A 16234-nucleotide genomic window follows, 5' to 3' on the forward strand; every position below is an offset into this window, starting at 1 on the left:
AGAAATAAAACTTGGCATTGTTTGTGCTGCAGTATGACTGTGCTCACATTACTGCCCTCCAATTTTAGCATTTTAACAAACTCCTCTTCAGGACTTGTTTGCTCCAAAGAGGAGATCTGGCTTGCAGTTCTTCACAAATGTGTTTAAAGGCAGCTACTCTGTCTCAGCTAAACAACAACCCCAGTAATACCAATACCTAGCCTACAGCTCCAGTTTATATGAAATGTTCGCATACGTCTCCAAACCTTCCTAAAATAGGGTAGCTGCAAAATTATTGCGTGGTCTGATGAGCTATACATAATGCGGTTGCCCCACTGGGTCCATCGCTGGCTGAAGACTCCCCCTAGGCGCTACAGTCGAACCACAAAACACAGAAATGGAAAATTAGAATATTAACATTTTTATTTCCATTTGAACTCTAATTCTGAAGCAGCAACCCAAACATAATTAAAAATGTAATCAATAGAAAGCTTGCCTTTTGTGAAGTAATCTCCAAAAATGGATAATGAAAGTTTTCAATCCATTTTTTTTTATTTGATTCATTTTGGTGGTATCAACTGGACAAAGAACAGCAAAGCATTACACAGACCCATTTAAGAATTGTCAGCTGATGACTGATGCCACAGAGGGAAACCTTTTCCTCCCAGCAGATCACAAAAGTCAACATCCGAAGCACTTTGGACAGATAAAGTTGAAATTGAGCTCCGTGGAGCAGCATTTGTCAAGCATATAAGACTGCCTGTGGTACAGAAAACATTGCAAAGATAGAGGGAAGGACGGATTTCATGAAATATCAGCAATTTCTGGATGTAAATGTCATGCAGTCAATCAGGAAAGGGGAACAGAAAATAGTCTGGCTAAGAAATATAAGCTAAAGCTTTTGGAATGGCTCTCACAGTTTCCTGACTTGGAGAAAATAAAAATCTGTGGGTAGATCTTCCACATGCTGTGCCCACAAGACACACGAAAAATATCTCAGAACTTGAAATGATCTGCAAGAAAGAGTGTCTGGAGTACTAATTGCTGGCTCACTGACTGTCCAAATGATTGCAAATGCTGTAATTACAAAATAAAATAGAGATTAAAAAAAACAGCATTAACATTTGAGGTTGAGCTTATTTTGTGTGTTTACTGCAGGCGTTGTATTTACTTCTTATCCCTTCAAAAAGCAATAAAATACAGAGTTTGCCTCAAGGTGCAAACTACTTTATTTTCAGGTATACATCCTTTGCTTTCTCTCAGCAGCAGAACAAACAAGAAAACAATTAGTTTTTTTATTCATGCATGCTTAGGATATTTGAAATGAACCTTCTCTTTTTGTATTTCACATACAAATTTTAAGTTTTGTACTGTTGTGTAATTATTGTTCTACTTAGGGACAATTGATCCAAATTAGCTGATAGCTATCTCTGATGTGATTACTTCTGATCATGCACTGTCCCTGCAAAAAACAAATGATAAAATTGTCCAAAAATCTGGAGTGTTTTAAACAGTAGAGGAAAAAGAAAAGTACTGACGTTATTTTGTGCAGGATATTAAACTTTAAAATCCTTAGAGAAGCCTTTTTAAAAGCATTATTTGATGAAAAACATAGCATATGACGCATAGAAGAACAACTGTATAGACAGTATGAATCATCATGTAAATATAGTTACTTTAGCTGCTATGAACATATCAAAACTTTACCAAAGAACAACCTGTAGACACTCTCTATTATTTCCCCCGATGTCATCAAGCGAGTCTTTTAGCCGCCTGTCAACATGGACTTCCTCTCGCTGCCTGGATCTCCTTCGCTTCTCCTCCTGGGAGTCTGTTCTGGCGCTTCAATAATTCTTCGCCTATATACACGAAACTCAGATGGCCTCCCGCTTGTCTCTCTTTCTCTGCGTCTCCCTTTTTGTAGGCACAGTGGGATGGACTGACGGGGCACATTGTCCTTAATAAGACAGATGGCCTGAGGAGAGACTTTGATTTGGACATCATCAGCCTCAAAGAGGACGGCACTGCCAGGGTGAGCACAGAGGCCTGGAACAGCCAATTACACCACTCTCATGCTGCTTCCACGCCGCCTGATTTATTCCATTAAGGCGTGTCTGTGTCTGTGTGTGTGTGTGTGTGTGTGGAAAACAGAGAGAGAGCTACTTTAGAGATTTTGTTTCCTATAACCCATTCACACATTTATTATTTAGCTCAGATTTGTCCCGTCATGAATATTAACAATGCTGCAACAAGTGTTTGTTTCTCTCCACACTGTGCTTCTTGTTGCCCTCTTTGCAATTTCTGAAGGGTGTAGTGGAGGGCGGAAGTCGCCTCACGAAAAGGTGGATCAAGGTTTGTGCCAGCACCTTGTTTGGTCGAAGCGTTTGCTGTTTGCCCCTCCTTGACCTGTTCTCACTCTATATGCCGTGCACCTCCCTGCTCCTTGCCTTGTCAACCTTGTTTCCCTTCACTGATTTTGTGTACAGCAATGCCATGTATTTGACGTTTCAGTTTCCACCCTGTAAGGGTATTGCCACTCTTCTGACAGTTGTCAGAACTTTTTCAGGGGTAGCAGAAAAAAACCTTGAATTCCTTTGTTGAAACAGACGTAGCAGCGCCTCTATTAGAAATAAGACGTAAATCTCGCAATTTTACTTAATTTAATGTCACTCCATTTCCACAGCTGGAGGTTGTGAGTAGTTGGGAAGAAATAAGCAAACAGATCCTTCACTTTTGCAGAGACATGTCCGCTACTTAGCAGCTATTAGACTGCTGTCATGCTTTCACGGAAATCATACAGGATAGCAGGATTTAATTGCAGCCAAGAGGGATCCAGTGAGCGGAAGAGATGACAGCTTAAGTTGTGTTTGAAGACTTGCTACAAGGCAGGCAGACTTCCTTTGCTGGTGTTTGGCCCATGGGCCAGTGCACAAGCTAAATCTCACTCTAGTGGAGTTTTTAAAGATGTGCATCAAATCATCTTCGCCAAGCAAGTAAATCAAAATAACTTAAATGAAGCTGAATGTTTAGAGCAAAATTCGTGTCAAGTGGGTTCGCTTTTAAAGTTTTTTGAGTTTCACAACTCTTCGTTTAGTCTCACAACATATAGCCCCTGTAAATACTTAAATAACACTCCTTTGCCTCATACCTTTGCTTCTCAGCGTAAAACCGATCATTTGATGAGTGAAAGAACAAATGTTGAATTAATTCATCACCTCAAACGCAGTTTTTTTGTCAGAAGCTGGCAAACTTCTTTCTCTTCGTCTGCCTCAGTTGTCAGACAGACAGGTGTGTAGGCAGACAGCAGCTGTCAAGGTGCAGAAGCAGTGATTTCTGCTGTAATTTTAATTCTATTCAGTGCTTTTAGCCCTCAAAAGCCTCTCCTCAGTGGAAATACCACTATATGGTAAGCACATCACAAAAAACGCCTGACTTTATGGTCATGAAAAATGAATTATCAGTCCGTTGCAGTCGTGTTAGTTCTTGGGCACTGGAGTGTTAAATACACTCTGAAGAGGAGGATGAGACTAAACAAAGTAAAAGTCTCCTGAGAAATAAAGTATTTTCTCTTGAAGTTGTTGACTTCTCTGGAAATAACGTGGTTTTTTCCCCGTCAGCTCTCTTGGCCTGGCTTAGTAACGTCTCAGGCTCTGTGGTAACGGTTTTCCAGTCTGATTTGGTTCTGGGTGAGGATGAGCTTTTGGATTCACAGATAACATTTCACTCACAGCATATGAGAGAGAATTCCTGTCAGTTTTTATAGCACACTGTGTTGTTGGGAAGTGCTCTGGTACGCGTGATAAATTTGCAGGGTTATACACAGTAAATCCATGACTTAGGGGTTTAAAAGATGATGACTGTATGTGTTATGGTCGTCCCAGGCTATATATTCTAGCATAAATTTCATTGACTTTGTCAGATTACCTTATTACTTAAACTTCAAGCTGACTAATCATGCAGCTGATGTTCATAGTTCACAGTTCAACTACATGAGCCAGTTTCTGTGAAGTCACACAATCTGAGCCCAAAACGCTCTCCACACGTCCAAAAATATTGTTCTTACTCCGTCCATTAATCTTTGAGATTGAGGACAATACAATTAATTAAATCCAACCCCTTTCACAGAGTTCTTCATCTGCTCTGTCCAGAGATAAGACAGATTTATGGACTCCAGCACAGAGTGGACTCTTGCAAAAGTGCCACGGTGGAGATACAGAGTGCTTTTAGCAAGGTTATAAGTGAGCACATTTTCCATCTGCCTGACGGTGTTAGGGAATAATAAGGATGGAGCGTAATGAAGAGTGAAAAGCATGTTATCTTTTGGAATAGGTAATGCCACATAACCCTTCTCTGCGAAATACATTGTGAAAAATAAGGCTGTACCTTCTGTAGAGCTCGGTTTAATAAGAGGTACTGATGCGTTCACTACTACTCATCCTCTTATACACGGAATGAATGAACAGGCTATTGTTTCTGAATAGAAACACCAAAATGCATTACTTTTTGTTCGCAGAGTGAATTTGCCACAGAAGGAAAAGCTCGTCTCTGTCACTTGCATTAGCTCTATTAACAGTGAAGCGTAACAATTTAATGTCTTTAGCTTGATTGCATCACTGTCGCGAACTCTCCTGACCTTTGGTTGGCTCTTTTAACACTGAGTGGATTTGAAGGGTCATAATCCAGCTGCCAGGCGTCTGTCCTAATCTGATAACTGTCTGGATTATACCGCCTGCTCTGACAAATCAGACAGTCTCATTCACACCATGCTGTCCCCTGTCCTCCCTACACTCTCTGATTCCTTCCCTCTTCATTCATGCTCTCCCTGCTGATGTGATTTCCCTTTCTTCACCTTTGTATTCAAGTAGAGCTGTAACTAACAATTATTTTTATTGCGATTCAGTCTGAATTGTTGTGATACTATTACCTTACCTATAAAATGTCAGCAAATATACAAATACAAAATAATGACCAACTGTGACCAACAGGCAAAGAACCAACTATTTTTAGTTTATGAGCAATAAACCAACAAATCCTAATGTTTAATGTGGCTCCTGGGGGAAAAAAAAAGAATGTTAAAAAAAAGAAGTAAGTATTGCAGCTGTACTATTTTAGATACATCTGAAAATGAACTTCTTTCTGCTGCCACTAGTCTTTATTTCAGCTTTAAATGATGAGTAAATGCAAAGAGATCCAATCCAAAGCAGTAATTTATTATAATGAAATTCCTGGCTTCACATTTGTTGTGAAAAACAGCTTTTTTTTTCAGGCTGTACATTAAGTTCAATACCTGCGAGTTAGAAAAATTGCTGCACACAACAGGAACGATATTGGCTTCCTCCAGAGTGACTGCAAACATTTGCTTGATGCACAGAGTCTGTTTGGAACAAAACTCTTCTTCGTTTTCATATTCACTGTACATTACAGTTTTCAACACTTTGCCCAGAATCATCAGAGCAAAGCCTGAGCCAAGAGAAATGTCTTAGAGTAGTGAATAGAGCAAAAGGTTGAAAAGCAGCCAGGAGCGTCAGGTCTTTTAACCTTATACTTACTTCTTTTTCATTTTACTGTTCGCCGAATCAGAAAATGTGATTAATATGCAGCGTGTTGGAGCAGGTTCTAGTTTCCTGTTATGACTTGGAGACTAAATAAGCTTCTTTATTTGTTTTCTGAGATTAAAGAAATAATCAATGAGCTTATTTCCTTTCACAGCACAGGTGGCAGCGATCACAAACGATACATACATGGCCTTATTCAGAGCTTTCGCAGACGTAAACACTGCAATTTTGTTGGTCTGACTCCATCATGTGATTTTGGATCAAAGCAGCAAATGTGGTTCTCTAAATCTGAAGCCCTGTTTGCCTCTACAGATTGCTGTGTGGAACTCGTACAAGGGGATGAACCTGACGGAGAAGTCCAATCGAGACAAGAATAACAATGTGACAGACTCTCTGGCTAACAGGACTCTTATTGTCACCACAATACTGGTGAGGAGGAGGAAGGAGGAAGGTTAAACAGAGGACAGCATAGGGAGAAGGAGGGGAGTACATATGAGATGTGTAGAGCACAGATAGAGGGGACAATAAAAGGAAAACAGAATGAATGAATACAATGGTGTTCAGGAGAGGCTAGTGAGTTGAATAGTATTTTCTCTTATTGTCACACACAAAGTAGATCCACATTCATCCTCTTCTTAGAATACCTACATGTATACAATCAAAGAAAATTAAATTTACTTTGTATACTTACTCTCTACCAAGAGTCACCAGATTGAAAGTAAAAATCCTGCTTTTTTTATCCTCGCAGTTCCTTATTGTGCCTCTTTTCAGCAAATAAATTAAAGTCTTAGATATTCCCAGTGGGTCTTTCAGTTAGTTCCCCTCAAAATACCGCAAAGATGATTCATTCCACCATGACTGTATAACCCCTGGCTTTATTGACTGTTCTAAACTGGCTTTTTTGCTCTGAAAGCCAGTTAGCTGCTGTTGTTCTCGCCCCCTTCAGGAAGAAAACTTGCTGTCTGTGTCTATAATTGACAGTTTGGAGCTACCGATCACAATTTCAAATTCACAAAGCTGGACAGTTGTTGACTAGTTATGTGTGGCATCGTAGTTGGAAGTTTTCAGGAATGACAGATGTAAACATATTTATATCTTACCAACTTTCATTTTACACCCCTCAGTGGGACCTTAAATACTAAGAAAACATAATATAGTATGTCTTGAAAGCAAAAAATTATATGTTTTTTTTCTTTTTTTTCCCCTTACGCAGGAAAATCCTTATGTGATGGTAAAGAAGTCAGACAAGGAGCTGGTCGGTAATGACCGTTATGAGGGCTACTGTCTGGATCTTTTAAAAGAGCTCTCCAACATTTTGGGTTTTACGTATGAAGTCAGGCTGGTGGGGGATGGCAAATACGGAGCCCAGAATGACAAGGGGGAGTGGAACGGGATGGTCCGGGAGCTGATCGACCATGTGAGTTAACAGTTGAAAATATGCAACAAAAAAACAAAAAACACAACATGTTGTCCGCAAATTATTCAAGGCTCAATACTTTATCTATATATCCTCATTGTATTATTCACTTGTAGATTTCCACTGTTATTGTTCTGTACTGCTCAATTTTAACAGTTTATTTTCATAATGAGAAACAACGGTGAACGTTTATCTTTTATATTTCCGGAGATGTTGTCATCCAAGCATAGCATTAAAATTTAATGTATGAAAAGTGAGCAATATCCATCGATTGTGACTATAAGTTTCAAGCAAATCAGAGATTGTTGAGTAGACGTCGTCTGATGATTTGAGAGTGAAATAACCCAGTGCACCTGAAGTGTCTTCCTGTGTTTTGGGGTTTCTTTTTCAGGTTGCAGACCTTGCTGTAGCTCCTCTGACCATCACCTACGTTAGAGAGAAGGTCATCGACTTCTCCAAGCCCTTCATGACTTTAGGTATCAGCATCCTGTACCGGAAACCTAACGGCACCAACCCGGGCGTGTTCTCCTTTCTTAATCCTCTGTCTCCTGACATCTGGATGTATGTGCTGCTAGCCTGCACAGGAGTCAGCTGTGTGCTCTTTGTGATTGCCAGGTAAGAGGACGGATTGATGCTTGTGACAATGAGATGATATGTGATGTAATGAAGGAATATAATATAGGATATGTAGTAGACAATGACCTCCTACGCAACGATCCATTGGCCTGGTCAGCCAATGCAAGATTATGCTACCATTGCGCATTTTAAAACAAAGAATCATCACTGATGGATGAAATTCACTCGACAAGAGTCACAAATTGGCATAACTGCACTTCATCAACTCTCTGCTGCTCTAAAATAACCAAAATACATGCTTTTAGCTGTCAGCTGCCACATTGGATTTCACTGTGCTTGTTGAGTAGCTGGGAGTAATTGCAAACTCTCTTCACCTTTCTCTCAAGTAGTGTGTAATACCTCTGCCAACATGTTGCACCTAGCAACCCGTTAGTGAAATAGGTGTGTTGTGAGAGTCAAAATGCAAATCACAATAGAGTGTAGATTGCAGTGGAGAAGAACTGGAGGCATTCACTGATGTCAAGTGCATGACTAGTGTTCGCCAGTGCCTCAAGATTAGCTACAGTGCCATCCTTATTTGAATTTCCTTTCATCTCCCTTTCTTTCTGTTCTTGTATTGTCTTGCAGGTTTACTCCGTACGAGTGGTACAACCCACATCCATGCAATCCTTCCTCAACTCTGATACAAAACAATTTCACTTTACTCAACAGTTTCTGGTTTGGCGTTGGAGCTCTCATGCGGCAAGGTATTTCACCGACTGTCAAAGTAACTGCATCATCTATATTTTTATATTTGCAGTGAATACATTTACTAGTAGTATGAAAGAGAGTGAAGGTCCACCAAATTAGCAAAGTACTTGATTTATCCATGAGCCCAGCATTGATAGCTAGAGCTGTTTTTTGAGCTGATTCCTGTACTGTCAGGTCAACATCATTTGCCTGTGCCTCAGAAAACCATGAAGAATCACAGTTGAGAGATACTAGAACTATTTCATGATGCTAAAATACAACTTTTCAGATTTGGTCTGTTAGAGAAATAACTTCATTGCATTTTAAAAAGATCAGTGTTTGGCATAAGTCAGATTTTAGAAACATTATTGGTTTGTGTAATAATGACTGCTTAGGCAAAGGGATATTTGTTGCTGCAATTATAAACATGCCTTAAAAACACAATGCTAACTCTCAATTTGAAACAAAAAATCAGGAAAACAAGCAGTCTGTTTTCTTAAACTCAGACGTGTAAAGTCCAGACTTGGTTGTTCTGCAACCAGAGATCCTCCTTTGCTGATATTGTAACTACTCTGACTTTTAGAGGGCATTTTCACCTAACACGATGAATGTCATTTTGTGGCACTTGGTGAAACAAGAGAGCTGAAAAGCCTCGATAACATCCACTCCATGCTGTCTACCCAGCACGTAAACAGCAGGCAGAAGAGGTTGCCATTGAGCTGGTGAACACAGCTTGACAAATACTGGTTTTCATTGTGTTAGATGTCTTGACAAAACTTAACCATGACCAGAGATACACTTGATGGCTACAAATCAATGCTTTTCTTCTATATGTTGCTGTTTTAGCCTTGTTTTTGCACTAAAGAACCTTGTCAAATCCCTCTTATGTATGAACCTACTTTGCAATAAATTGTTCTGATTCTGATAATGCATATCATGATAGTGGTTATCAACTTTCTTCAAGTTTTCTCCACCATGTTCGGAGCTGTGTGAATTTATATGTTGAGGGATCGATAAAATTTTCCTCTCTTACTTTATGCAGAGTCCCATAAAAGAGGGCATCTGGTGCATCATTTGATACTTCTTCAGCACAAATGCGCCCAATAGTGTGACACCTGCTTTAGTATAAGGAGGCACAGATTGCTATAATAGAAAGCTATGAATAATAATGAGAAAAATAGTACAGTATTAAGTGTCATTACTGCAAATGATGTAGGAGAGGAATGCTGTTAGAGAATTGTTTAGAATAAAAGTTAATACATGTATTTTTACCGCTCAGTGCACTCTAAATGCAGCTGTCTATTTTAATATTAGAACTCTTTAACTTGAGACTTCAGACATTCAAATGTTCTACCCAAGAAGTGCTTTCAGGTTTGACAATAGTGCCTTAGTAAATGATACATGGAAATCAATTCAATTTTTGGCCAAATCAAAGTGAAATGAGTGTTATTGATTGAATATTCTCTGTGATAAATACCAACAGGCTAATCGATTTTCTAATCTGTGTTTTTTGAGCTACAGGACTTGGCAGAGAAGTGGAACCAAACATTAAAAAATATATTTTTTGTGTTTTCTGCATCACCAACTAGATGCATGCAGTTGTAATGTGATAGATACCCTTTGCCTGCTGTAACTGCACAGTTTTGTTGAGTGGAGTTATTAACATATAGCTAAACAGGTTTGCAGACATAACCGCAGCTGAGTCTGTATCACTCAGAAAAGTAAAAGAACTGGTGAACAAACTGTGAATATCATCTCCACCGGAGCTCATCAGCAGCACAGCATCAGTTATCATGGTGATCTAGAAGGTTCAAAGAGAGCCACCCTCATGACACTGAAAACTCACCTTACTGACCCATTAATCTCACTTTGTCGTACCCTGCCCTACACTATTGTAGGTTTAAAGGGCTGCTAATAACAAACACCACCAACTCTACACTGCAGCACTATCCAGTCCAGTCCATGCACAGCAACGACTTTACTGACACTGTTCACTCTGCTCTAAGCTGTTCAATTCAAAACATCAATATTCACCTCTTATTTTCTCTGAATGCCCTTTCCGTGTAGCCTGGATCCACTCCCTATAAACTGCAGCCAAACCCTGTTATAAGAATTATGTTTGACTTCATGGAGACTTGATCTCCCACAAGGCAGGAGATTTGGGCAGGATAAGTCGGACATGCCTGATTGGATGACCGGCAAACCTACTCACAATATCCGTCCACAGCAAAATGCCAACAGCACACTATATTTGTCAGATTTATTCGCTGCTCAGAAAGACGACTGAATTCATAAACAAAGGGACAAGAAATTGAAGCTTTCATTATGAATGGATACAAATTCTAATTTGACTTCTAACCTGTAAACCGTTTTGTTGAATAGTAGCTTTGTGTGTCCTGCTGCTCCTGTTTCACTTTCCATCATGTTATCAAAAACAAGCTCTGACTGATTTTATAGTTTTTGCACCGTAGGCTGTCACCATGTCATATTCTGCTTAATTGTGGCACATAACCTAGCTGGTTGGTGGTTTACAGTAAACATGACCAAGTTATGGTGCAAATTTGATTAATATTTCATTTTGTTTTTAGCATGATGTGCTGCTTCATTTTCTTGTCATTTAGCTTTCTTCAGTCTTTCAGATTTGTCTCTTCTAATTTGCAGTGTTATGTTTGCTTTTCACACCAATATATAGATATGTTTTAGCAACTTTCTGTGAGAAAAACAGCAGCGGTCTAGGAGAAAATAACGATGCTGCTTGAAGAGATGTACGCTTTATGATTTGGGGCAGAAGTCCATTTGGAGCTCTGGTGTGAATCACTCTTTTAAGATAACTCTTTGTGAACTGGAGCACCTTGCTTTAGAAGAATATAGTTGTTTTTTTTCCAGTTTTTTAAAAGAGGTTTTACACTTTGTACAAATACAAAAAGACACTTATCACGTTAGCTTATTCATTTCTGCATTATTACCAAACCTTCCATCATATCTGTCCCTTTGCTTTCAGGCTCAGAGCTGATGCCTAAGGCCCTGTCTACCCGTATAGTTGGGGGTATCTGGTGGTTCTTTACTTTGATCATCATCTCCTCCTATACGGCCAACTTAGCAGCCTTTCTGACTGTGGAACGAATGGACGCGCCCATCGACTCGGCAGACGACTTGGCCAAACAGACGAGGATTGAATATGGAGCTGTAAGAGACGGATCCACAATGACCTTCTTCAAGGTAAAGCCGATACAAAGTCCTGTATGTTCCGTTCAATTTAGCTGCAAATGAATAAAGTTCATGTCAAGTTGTTGATCCTATAGTGGCATGTTGTACACAATGGTAAGCTGAATAAGTATGAATTCTGTTGCAGATGTCAAGTGGAGGGCATTGCCAATATATTGTATCATTTTCTATACTAAAAACACACCTTTTCTGTGATTCATTTTTCAAGAAAGTGGTCTTCTTTTATTCAAGCCAACATCATAAAAATCATAAAAATGGATTCATCATCAGCAAAGCTGTAAAATTGTAAAATGTTTGCAGGCTGTAAATCCCCAAAAATCTGCATCTAATTATGCCATTTTAAATGCAACCCAAGTTGTTTTTTTAAACAGTCTTTCAAATAAAAAATGTTCTTCTTCTTTAATGGCTGTAATTATCAGTTTAAAAGTCAGAATATGCTGTGTTTCCGTACAGGTTTCTGAGTAAATAAATTGGGCGCAGTACTCGCAGTGTTGTGTGCTCAGTTCTGGAAAAAAAATGTAGTTTTCCCCCCATCTGGCCATCAGATTGAATTCAGAATAACACAACAGCTTATTTGTATTCTGTATTCTATGTCATGCTTTTAGATGTGAGCGTGAGCCAGTGATGCAGCACCTCCACTTCATAAAATCATGGCTATATTCCCTCAGCTGCTATCCCCTATCATCCTGTGTTTTTGCCAGGAATCCAATTTTTAAAAAGACAAAAAAACAAAGAAACAGAGAGAGGTAGAAGCAATTACTCTGATTGCAGGAATTGCAGGATGCATCAAGATTTAAGTATATGATTGGATGTGGAGAAGATGTATACCAGGACGACTTGTGTTTGTGTTTGGGGATGTCTGTGCTGAAGTTAGACATATGTTAACTTGTTAGTCCTCATTATATAATGCATCAGTGTGCCGGTGTCTTCAGACAGGGCTGTCACTTCCTGCGCCTCACAGCTACACGCTCTCCTTGCATCCTGTGGCTCAGCAGGGGTGATCCATGCAGGGCTTTATCCTCCCAGATTGCAGCCAGTGATTACGCTGCCTGGATAGGAGGAAGCAGGCTGTGTTGATGGCTTGAACAAATTGAATCAGCTGGAGGAGATTTAGAACACAGCTGTCCCATTTTCTCTGACTGAGCAAGGAGAAACAAACACACACATACACCGAGACACACTCTGAAAGATACATCCTGCTGTATATGTGTGCATGATAGTATTTCGAATCCAGTTAAGTACATCTATGGTGTGTAAATCTGCAGCCTCAGACACGCACAGCCTATAATATCCACACAAGTGCATTAAACTTCTGACAAACTTTTGCCTGTTTGGATCCTCCTTCAGAAATCAAAGATCTCCACCTATGAGAAGATGTGGGCCTTCATGAGCAGCAGGAAGAACACGGCTTTAGTCAAGAATAACAGGGAAGGCATCACTCGGGTCTTGACAACAGACTACGCCATGCTGATGGAGTCCACCAGCATCGAGTACATCAGCCAGAGGAACTGCAACCTCACACAGATCGGAGGCCTCATAGACTCCAAGGGCTATGGAGTGGGAACACCTATTGGTAAGAAAAATGACTTTCCTCCCACTGCCTTCATTGTAATTTAATAAAGAATGAAAAGCCCCAAAGAAAAGCCAGTCAAGACAAAAGGAAAATACATGTCTTTTTACTGTAATGGAACACAGATTTTTTTTTAAAAAAAAGCCTCTTATTTTATACCTAAAATGGGCCCAGAACTCTTCTATTTTTTGACTGGTACTTTTAACACAGAAAACCCATGCAAGCTTTCACACATTCATGACTCGTTCTCTATGATTGACTGCACACATTTAACCTTAGTGTTGGTCAAAACAAGCCCCAGAGAAGTAAATACTACGCAAATCACATTTACACAAGCACTGTTAGAAATGCACTGAAGGTCTTGTGTTGCTAGAATAGAATTTTAATAGAACCTTTCTAAATGGAGGCTTTTGATACCAATTTTATTTTATTTGGATTTTGAAACTTTAAGTGCAGAGCTGTGATCCTGTGTCCTCAGCATGCAAATGCATTTTCATCAAAAAGCTCTGCCAGCTGTTCAAATGGCAAATGCTCCTTTACGGTTTTCAGCCAGTTTTGTTGGACTGAGTACTTAAACTGGAAGCAAGTCAACCTGCTGGACCGTGTTTGTAGTCGGGCACCGTTGGATGTTTACTCAAGCAATACTTAACATCTTGCATCTCTCTGCTTTCTCTTTTCCTCTCAAGGTGTTCTTTACTCTTTTATCTTAATATATTCGACTTTTTATGTTTTACCATATCAAGAACATGCCTCACACCTGCATACGTTGCACATATACATGAGGGAAAGTTGCTTAAGACATACATTTAAATGTATGGGCCCAACAGCAGGATTAATGAAGGTATTCACCAGCAGAAGCTGCAGTGATTTCAAATTAAAGACTAAAATTATGTGCAAGGAAGCAAACAAATTCCAAAGTTCAAAGGTTCTTCAGCTGAGAGGCTCTTCTCTCCACAGACATTAGGAAGACATACAAATCTCTGTACTTTGCCTGCATTATAGGTTTCTATTTGTCATCCATCCCTTTTTACGGTATATTTTTAACAATATGTCCTTAGATATCTTGTTCCCTCTGGCTGTCTTACCCTGCCATTCTTGGCATGTTTTTTATGGCTGCACCACGGGTGGAAGGCAGATCCAAAATTCCTGCAATGCGAGACAATAAAGTGAAGCTTGAATCTTGACACACCTCCACCAGAGACTCAAGACTCCTTCATGTCAGCAGGACAACCTGATGAGCCTGTTGTCAGCTGCTCTCACTCTGCTGCCTTTAGAAAAGATCCTGCATTGTTGAAAATAATAACGCCCACTACAGGATGGAGGAACATCGGCTGCATAGATGATTAAGATAGATATATGGTAAAGTGGCACTTACCTGTGCTAGTACAGTCCAGTCTGACATTGTCTGTATTCAACCTCTTTTCCCTTCAGGTAAAAGCCACTAAAACTAGCAAGTCTGAACTAAATGCAGACATATAAAGGGTACCTGCACCTCTTAGATACTGTCGCTGAAAATTGTGATTATCCTTAATTTCGGACGCAAAGAGATGTTTTTTCCTGTGTCTCCATGGTTTCAATCTAGAGCAATTTATGTGATATAGCATTAAGACTGCTGAATAGATGTGAAGCAGGAAAAAATGATGCCATCCTCCACTCCAATATCTAGCTGCTAGACAAACTGTTTGGGACTGAATGTGCATCAGGACCATTTCTACCAATTACTGACTCATTTATCAGTTTGGCAGGATGTGTAGGGACTCGGTACAGGTTCAGGTTTAAGGTTAAACACATCCTTAAGAACTAATACACAGCCGAGTGGCACACCGCTTTAGGAGCCTTAGGCTGATAGCCTCAGGGCAGATGCAGCTGTGACTGGGCTGAGCTGACAAGCGAGTCTGTTCAGCTCCTTCCTCACCTGATCAACAGACTTCAATGCACTGCTGGATATTGTGTGTTTGTGCATGTGTGTTTGTGTGTGTGGTGGGGGGTGAAGTCAAAGCAATACCATTTAAAGAAAAGAATATGAATTGATGTGCATATCAAAGCCTAACTTGAAATGCATTTTAAATCAACACGTATTGCCTCATCAGGGCTGCATTGCCTTTTTTTTTTTTAATTCAGGCATTAAAAAGTAATTGCTCTGTGAGTGTACTGTGTTTCTATTCACCCTCACCAGGTTCCCCATACAGGGATAAAGTCACCATCGCCATCCTTCAGCTGCAGGAGGAAGGGAAGCTGCACATGATGAAGGAGAAGTGGTGGAGAGGAAACGGCTGTCCAGAGGAGGACAACAAGGAGGCCAATGCCTTGGGCGTGGAAAACATTGGTGGCATCTTCATCGTCCTGGCAGCCGGTCTGGTTCTCTCCGTCTTCGTGGCTATAGGAGAGTTCATCTACAAGGCCCGCAGGAACGCTGACATAGAGGAGGTGAGTGAGCCTGCTGCTCCTGCACTGTGTGAAGATGACAAATGACTGGAATAAAGGCTGCATTTGGCTCACAGCAGACTCTAAAATGAGCTCTGCGCATGAAAGTATCATTTAAAAAAGAATTACAGTCTAATTGTAGGTTGCTACAAGCAAGAGTTTTATAGGAATTTAGAGTGTTCATTCTTTTGTCCATTTTCAGAATGAGGAATGTCGTGTTCAGCTTTTCTTTACTAGTTACAGAGTCGGGTTTTTTTTTAAGAATAGAAGTTATTGTTCAACTGTATTTGCTCAGTTTTAATTAATTTGCTCAAAATAATACTTGCACTTGCAGGCGGTGTGTTTGCGAGAAAATCATTGCTTGGATTTATAACTTATCAGTGTCTCCCAGTCCTCAGCAGTAAACAATGAGCTCAACAGAGTAAAGAAGTGCTGAATTGTCAGCTCCAGACGACAGACAACTGAACCATTCATTCGCTGTTGCTGGTGTAACTCAATTATTTCTTATATCCCAGAATATGTCATCAGTACTGGATAATCCCTGAACATACATGCTTTGGTTCTTGTTTTTAGCGACAAAAAGACAACGCCATGAAAGAGGAACAATATCACATGCATGATTACTTTGTTTACTTTTGTCTTATTTTTGAGTTCTTCACATTTCTCTTTTTCACGTTTTCATTCAGTTATCAGATTTTCTTTCTAGTCTGTTTATTTCTTTTGTGTTTTCTCTTCTATCCCCCCCCTTTTTTCTTTGCA

General features: G+C 39.8%; 1 protein-coding gene across 3 annotated transcripts in view; it reads left to right on the forward strand.

Annotated features, from left to right (window-relative positions):
- grik1a (glutamate receptor, ionotropic, kainate 1a) overlaps window positions 1-16234 on the forward strand; it is a 36852-nt gene that overhangs the window by 17832 nt on the left and 2786 nt on the right. For all 3 annotated transcript variants that reach the window (XM_022209658.2, XM_022209649.2, XM_022209639.2), the window contains exons 8-15: window positions 1904-2011; window positions 5847-5963; window positions 6748-6951; window positions 7343-7566; window positions 8155-8273; window positions 11258-11475; window positions 12829-13054; window positions 15228-15478. In XM_022209658.2, the coding sequence (XP_022065350.1) occupies window positions 1904-2011; window positions 5847-5963; window positions 6748-6951; window positions 7343-7566; window positions 8155-8273; window positions 11258-11475; window positions 12829-13054; window positions 15228-15478 (1467 nt within the window). The remainder of the gene's footprint in view (window positions 1-1903; window positions 2012-5846; window positions 5964-6747; window positions 6952-7342; window positions 7567-8154; window positions 8274-11257; window positions 11476-12828; window positions 13055-15227; window positions 15479-16234) is intronic.

The sequence above is a fragment of the Acanthochromis polyacanthus genome, chromosome 17 (genome assembly GCF_021347895.1).
Source record: "Acanthochromis polyacanthus isolate Apoly-LR-REF ecotype Palm Island chromosome 17, KAUST_Apoly_ChrSc, whole genome shotgun sequence".
Classification (NCBI taxonomy): Eukaryota; Metazoa; Chordata; class Actinopteri; family Pomacentridae; genus Acanthochromis; species Acanthochromis polyacanthus.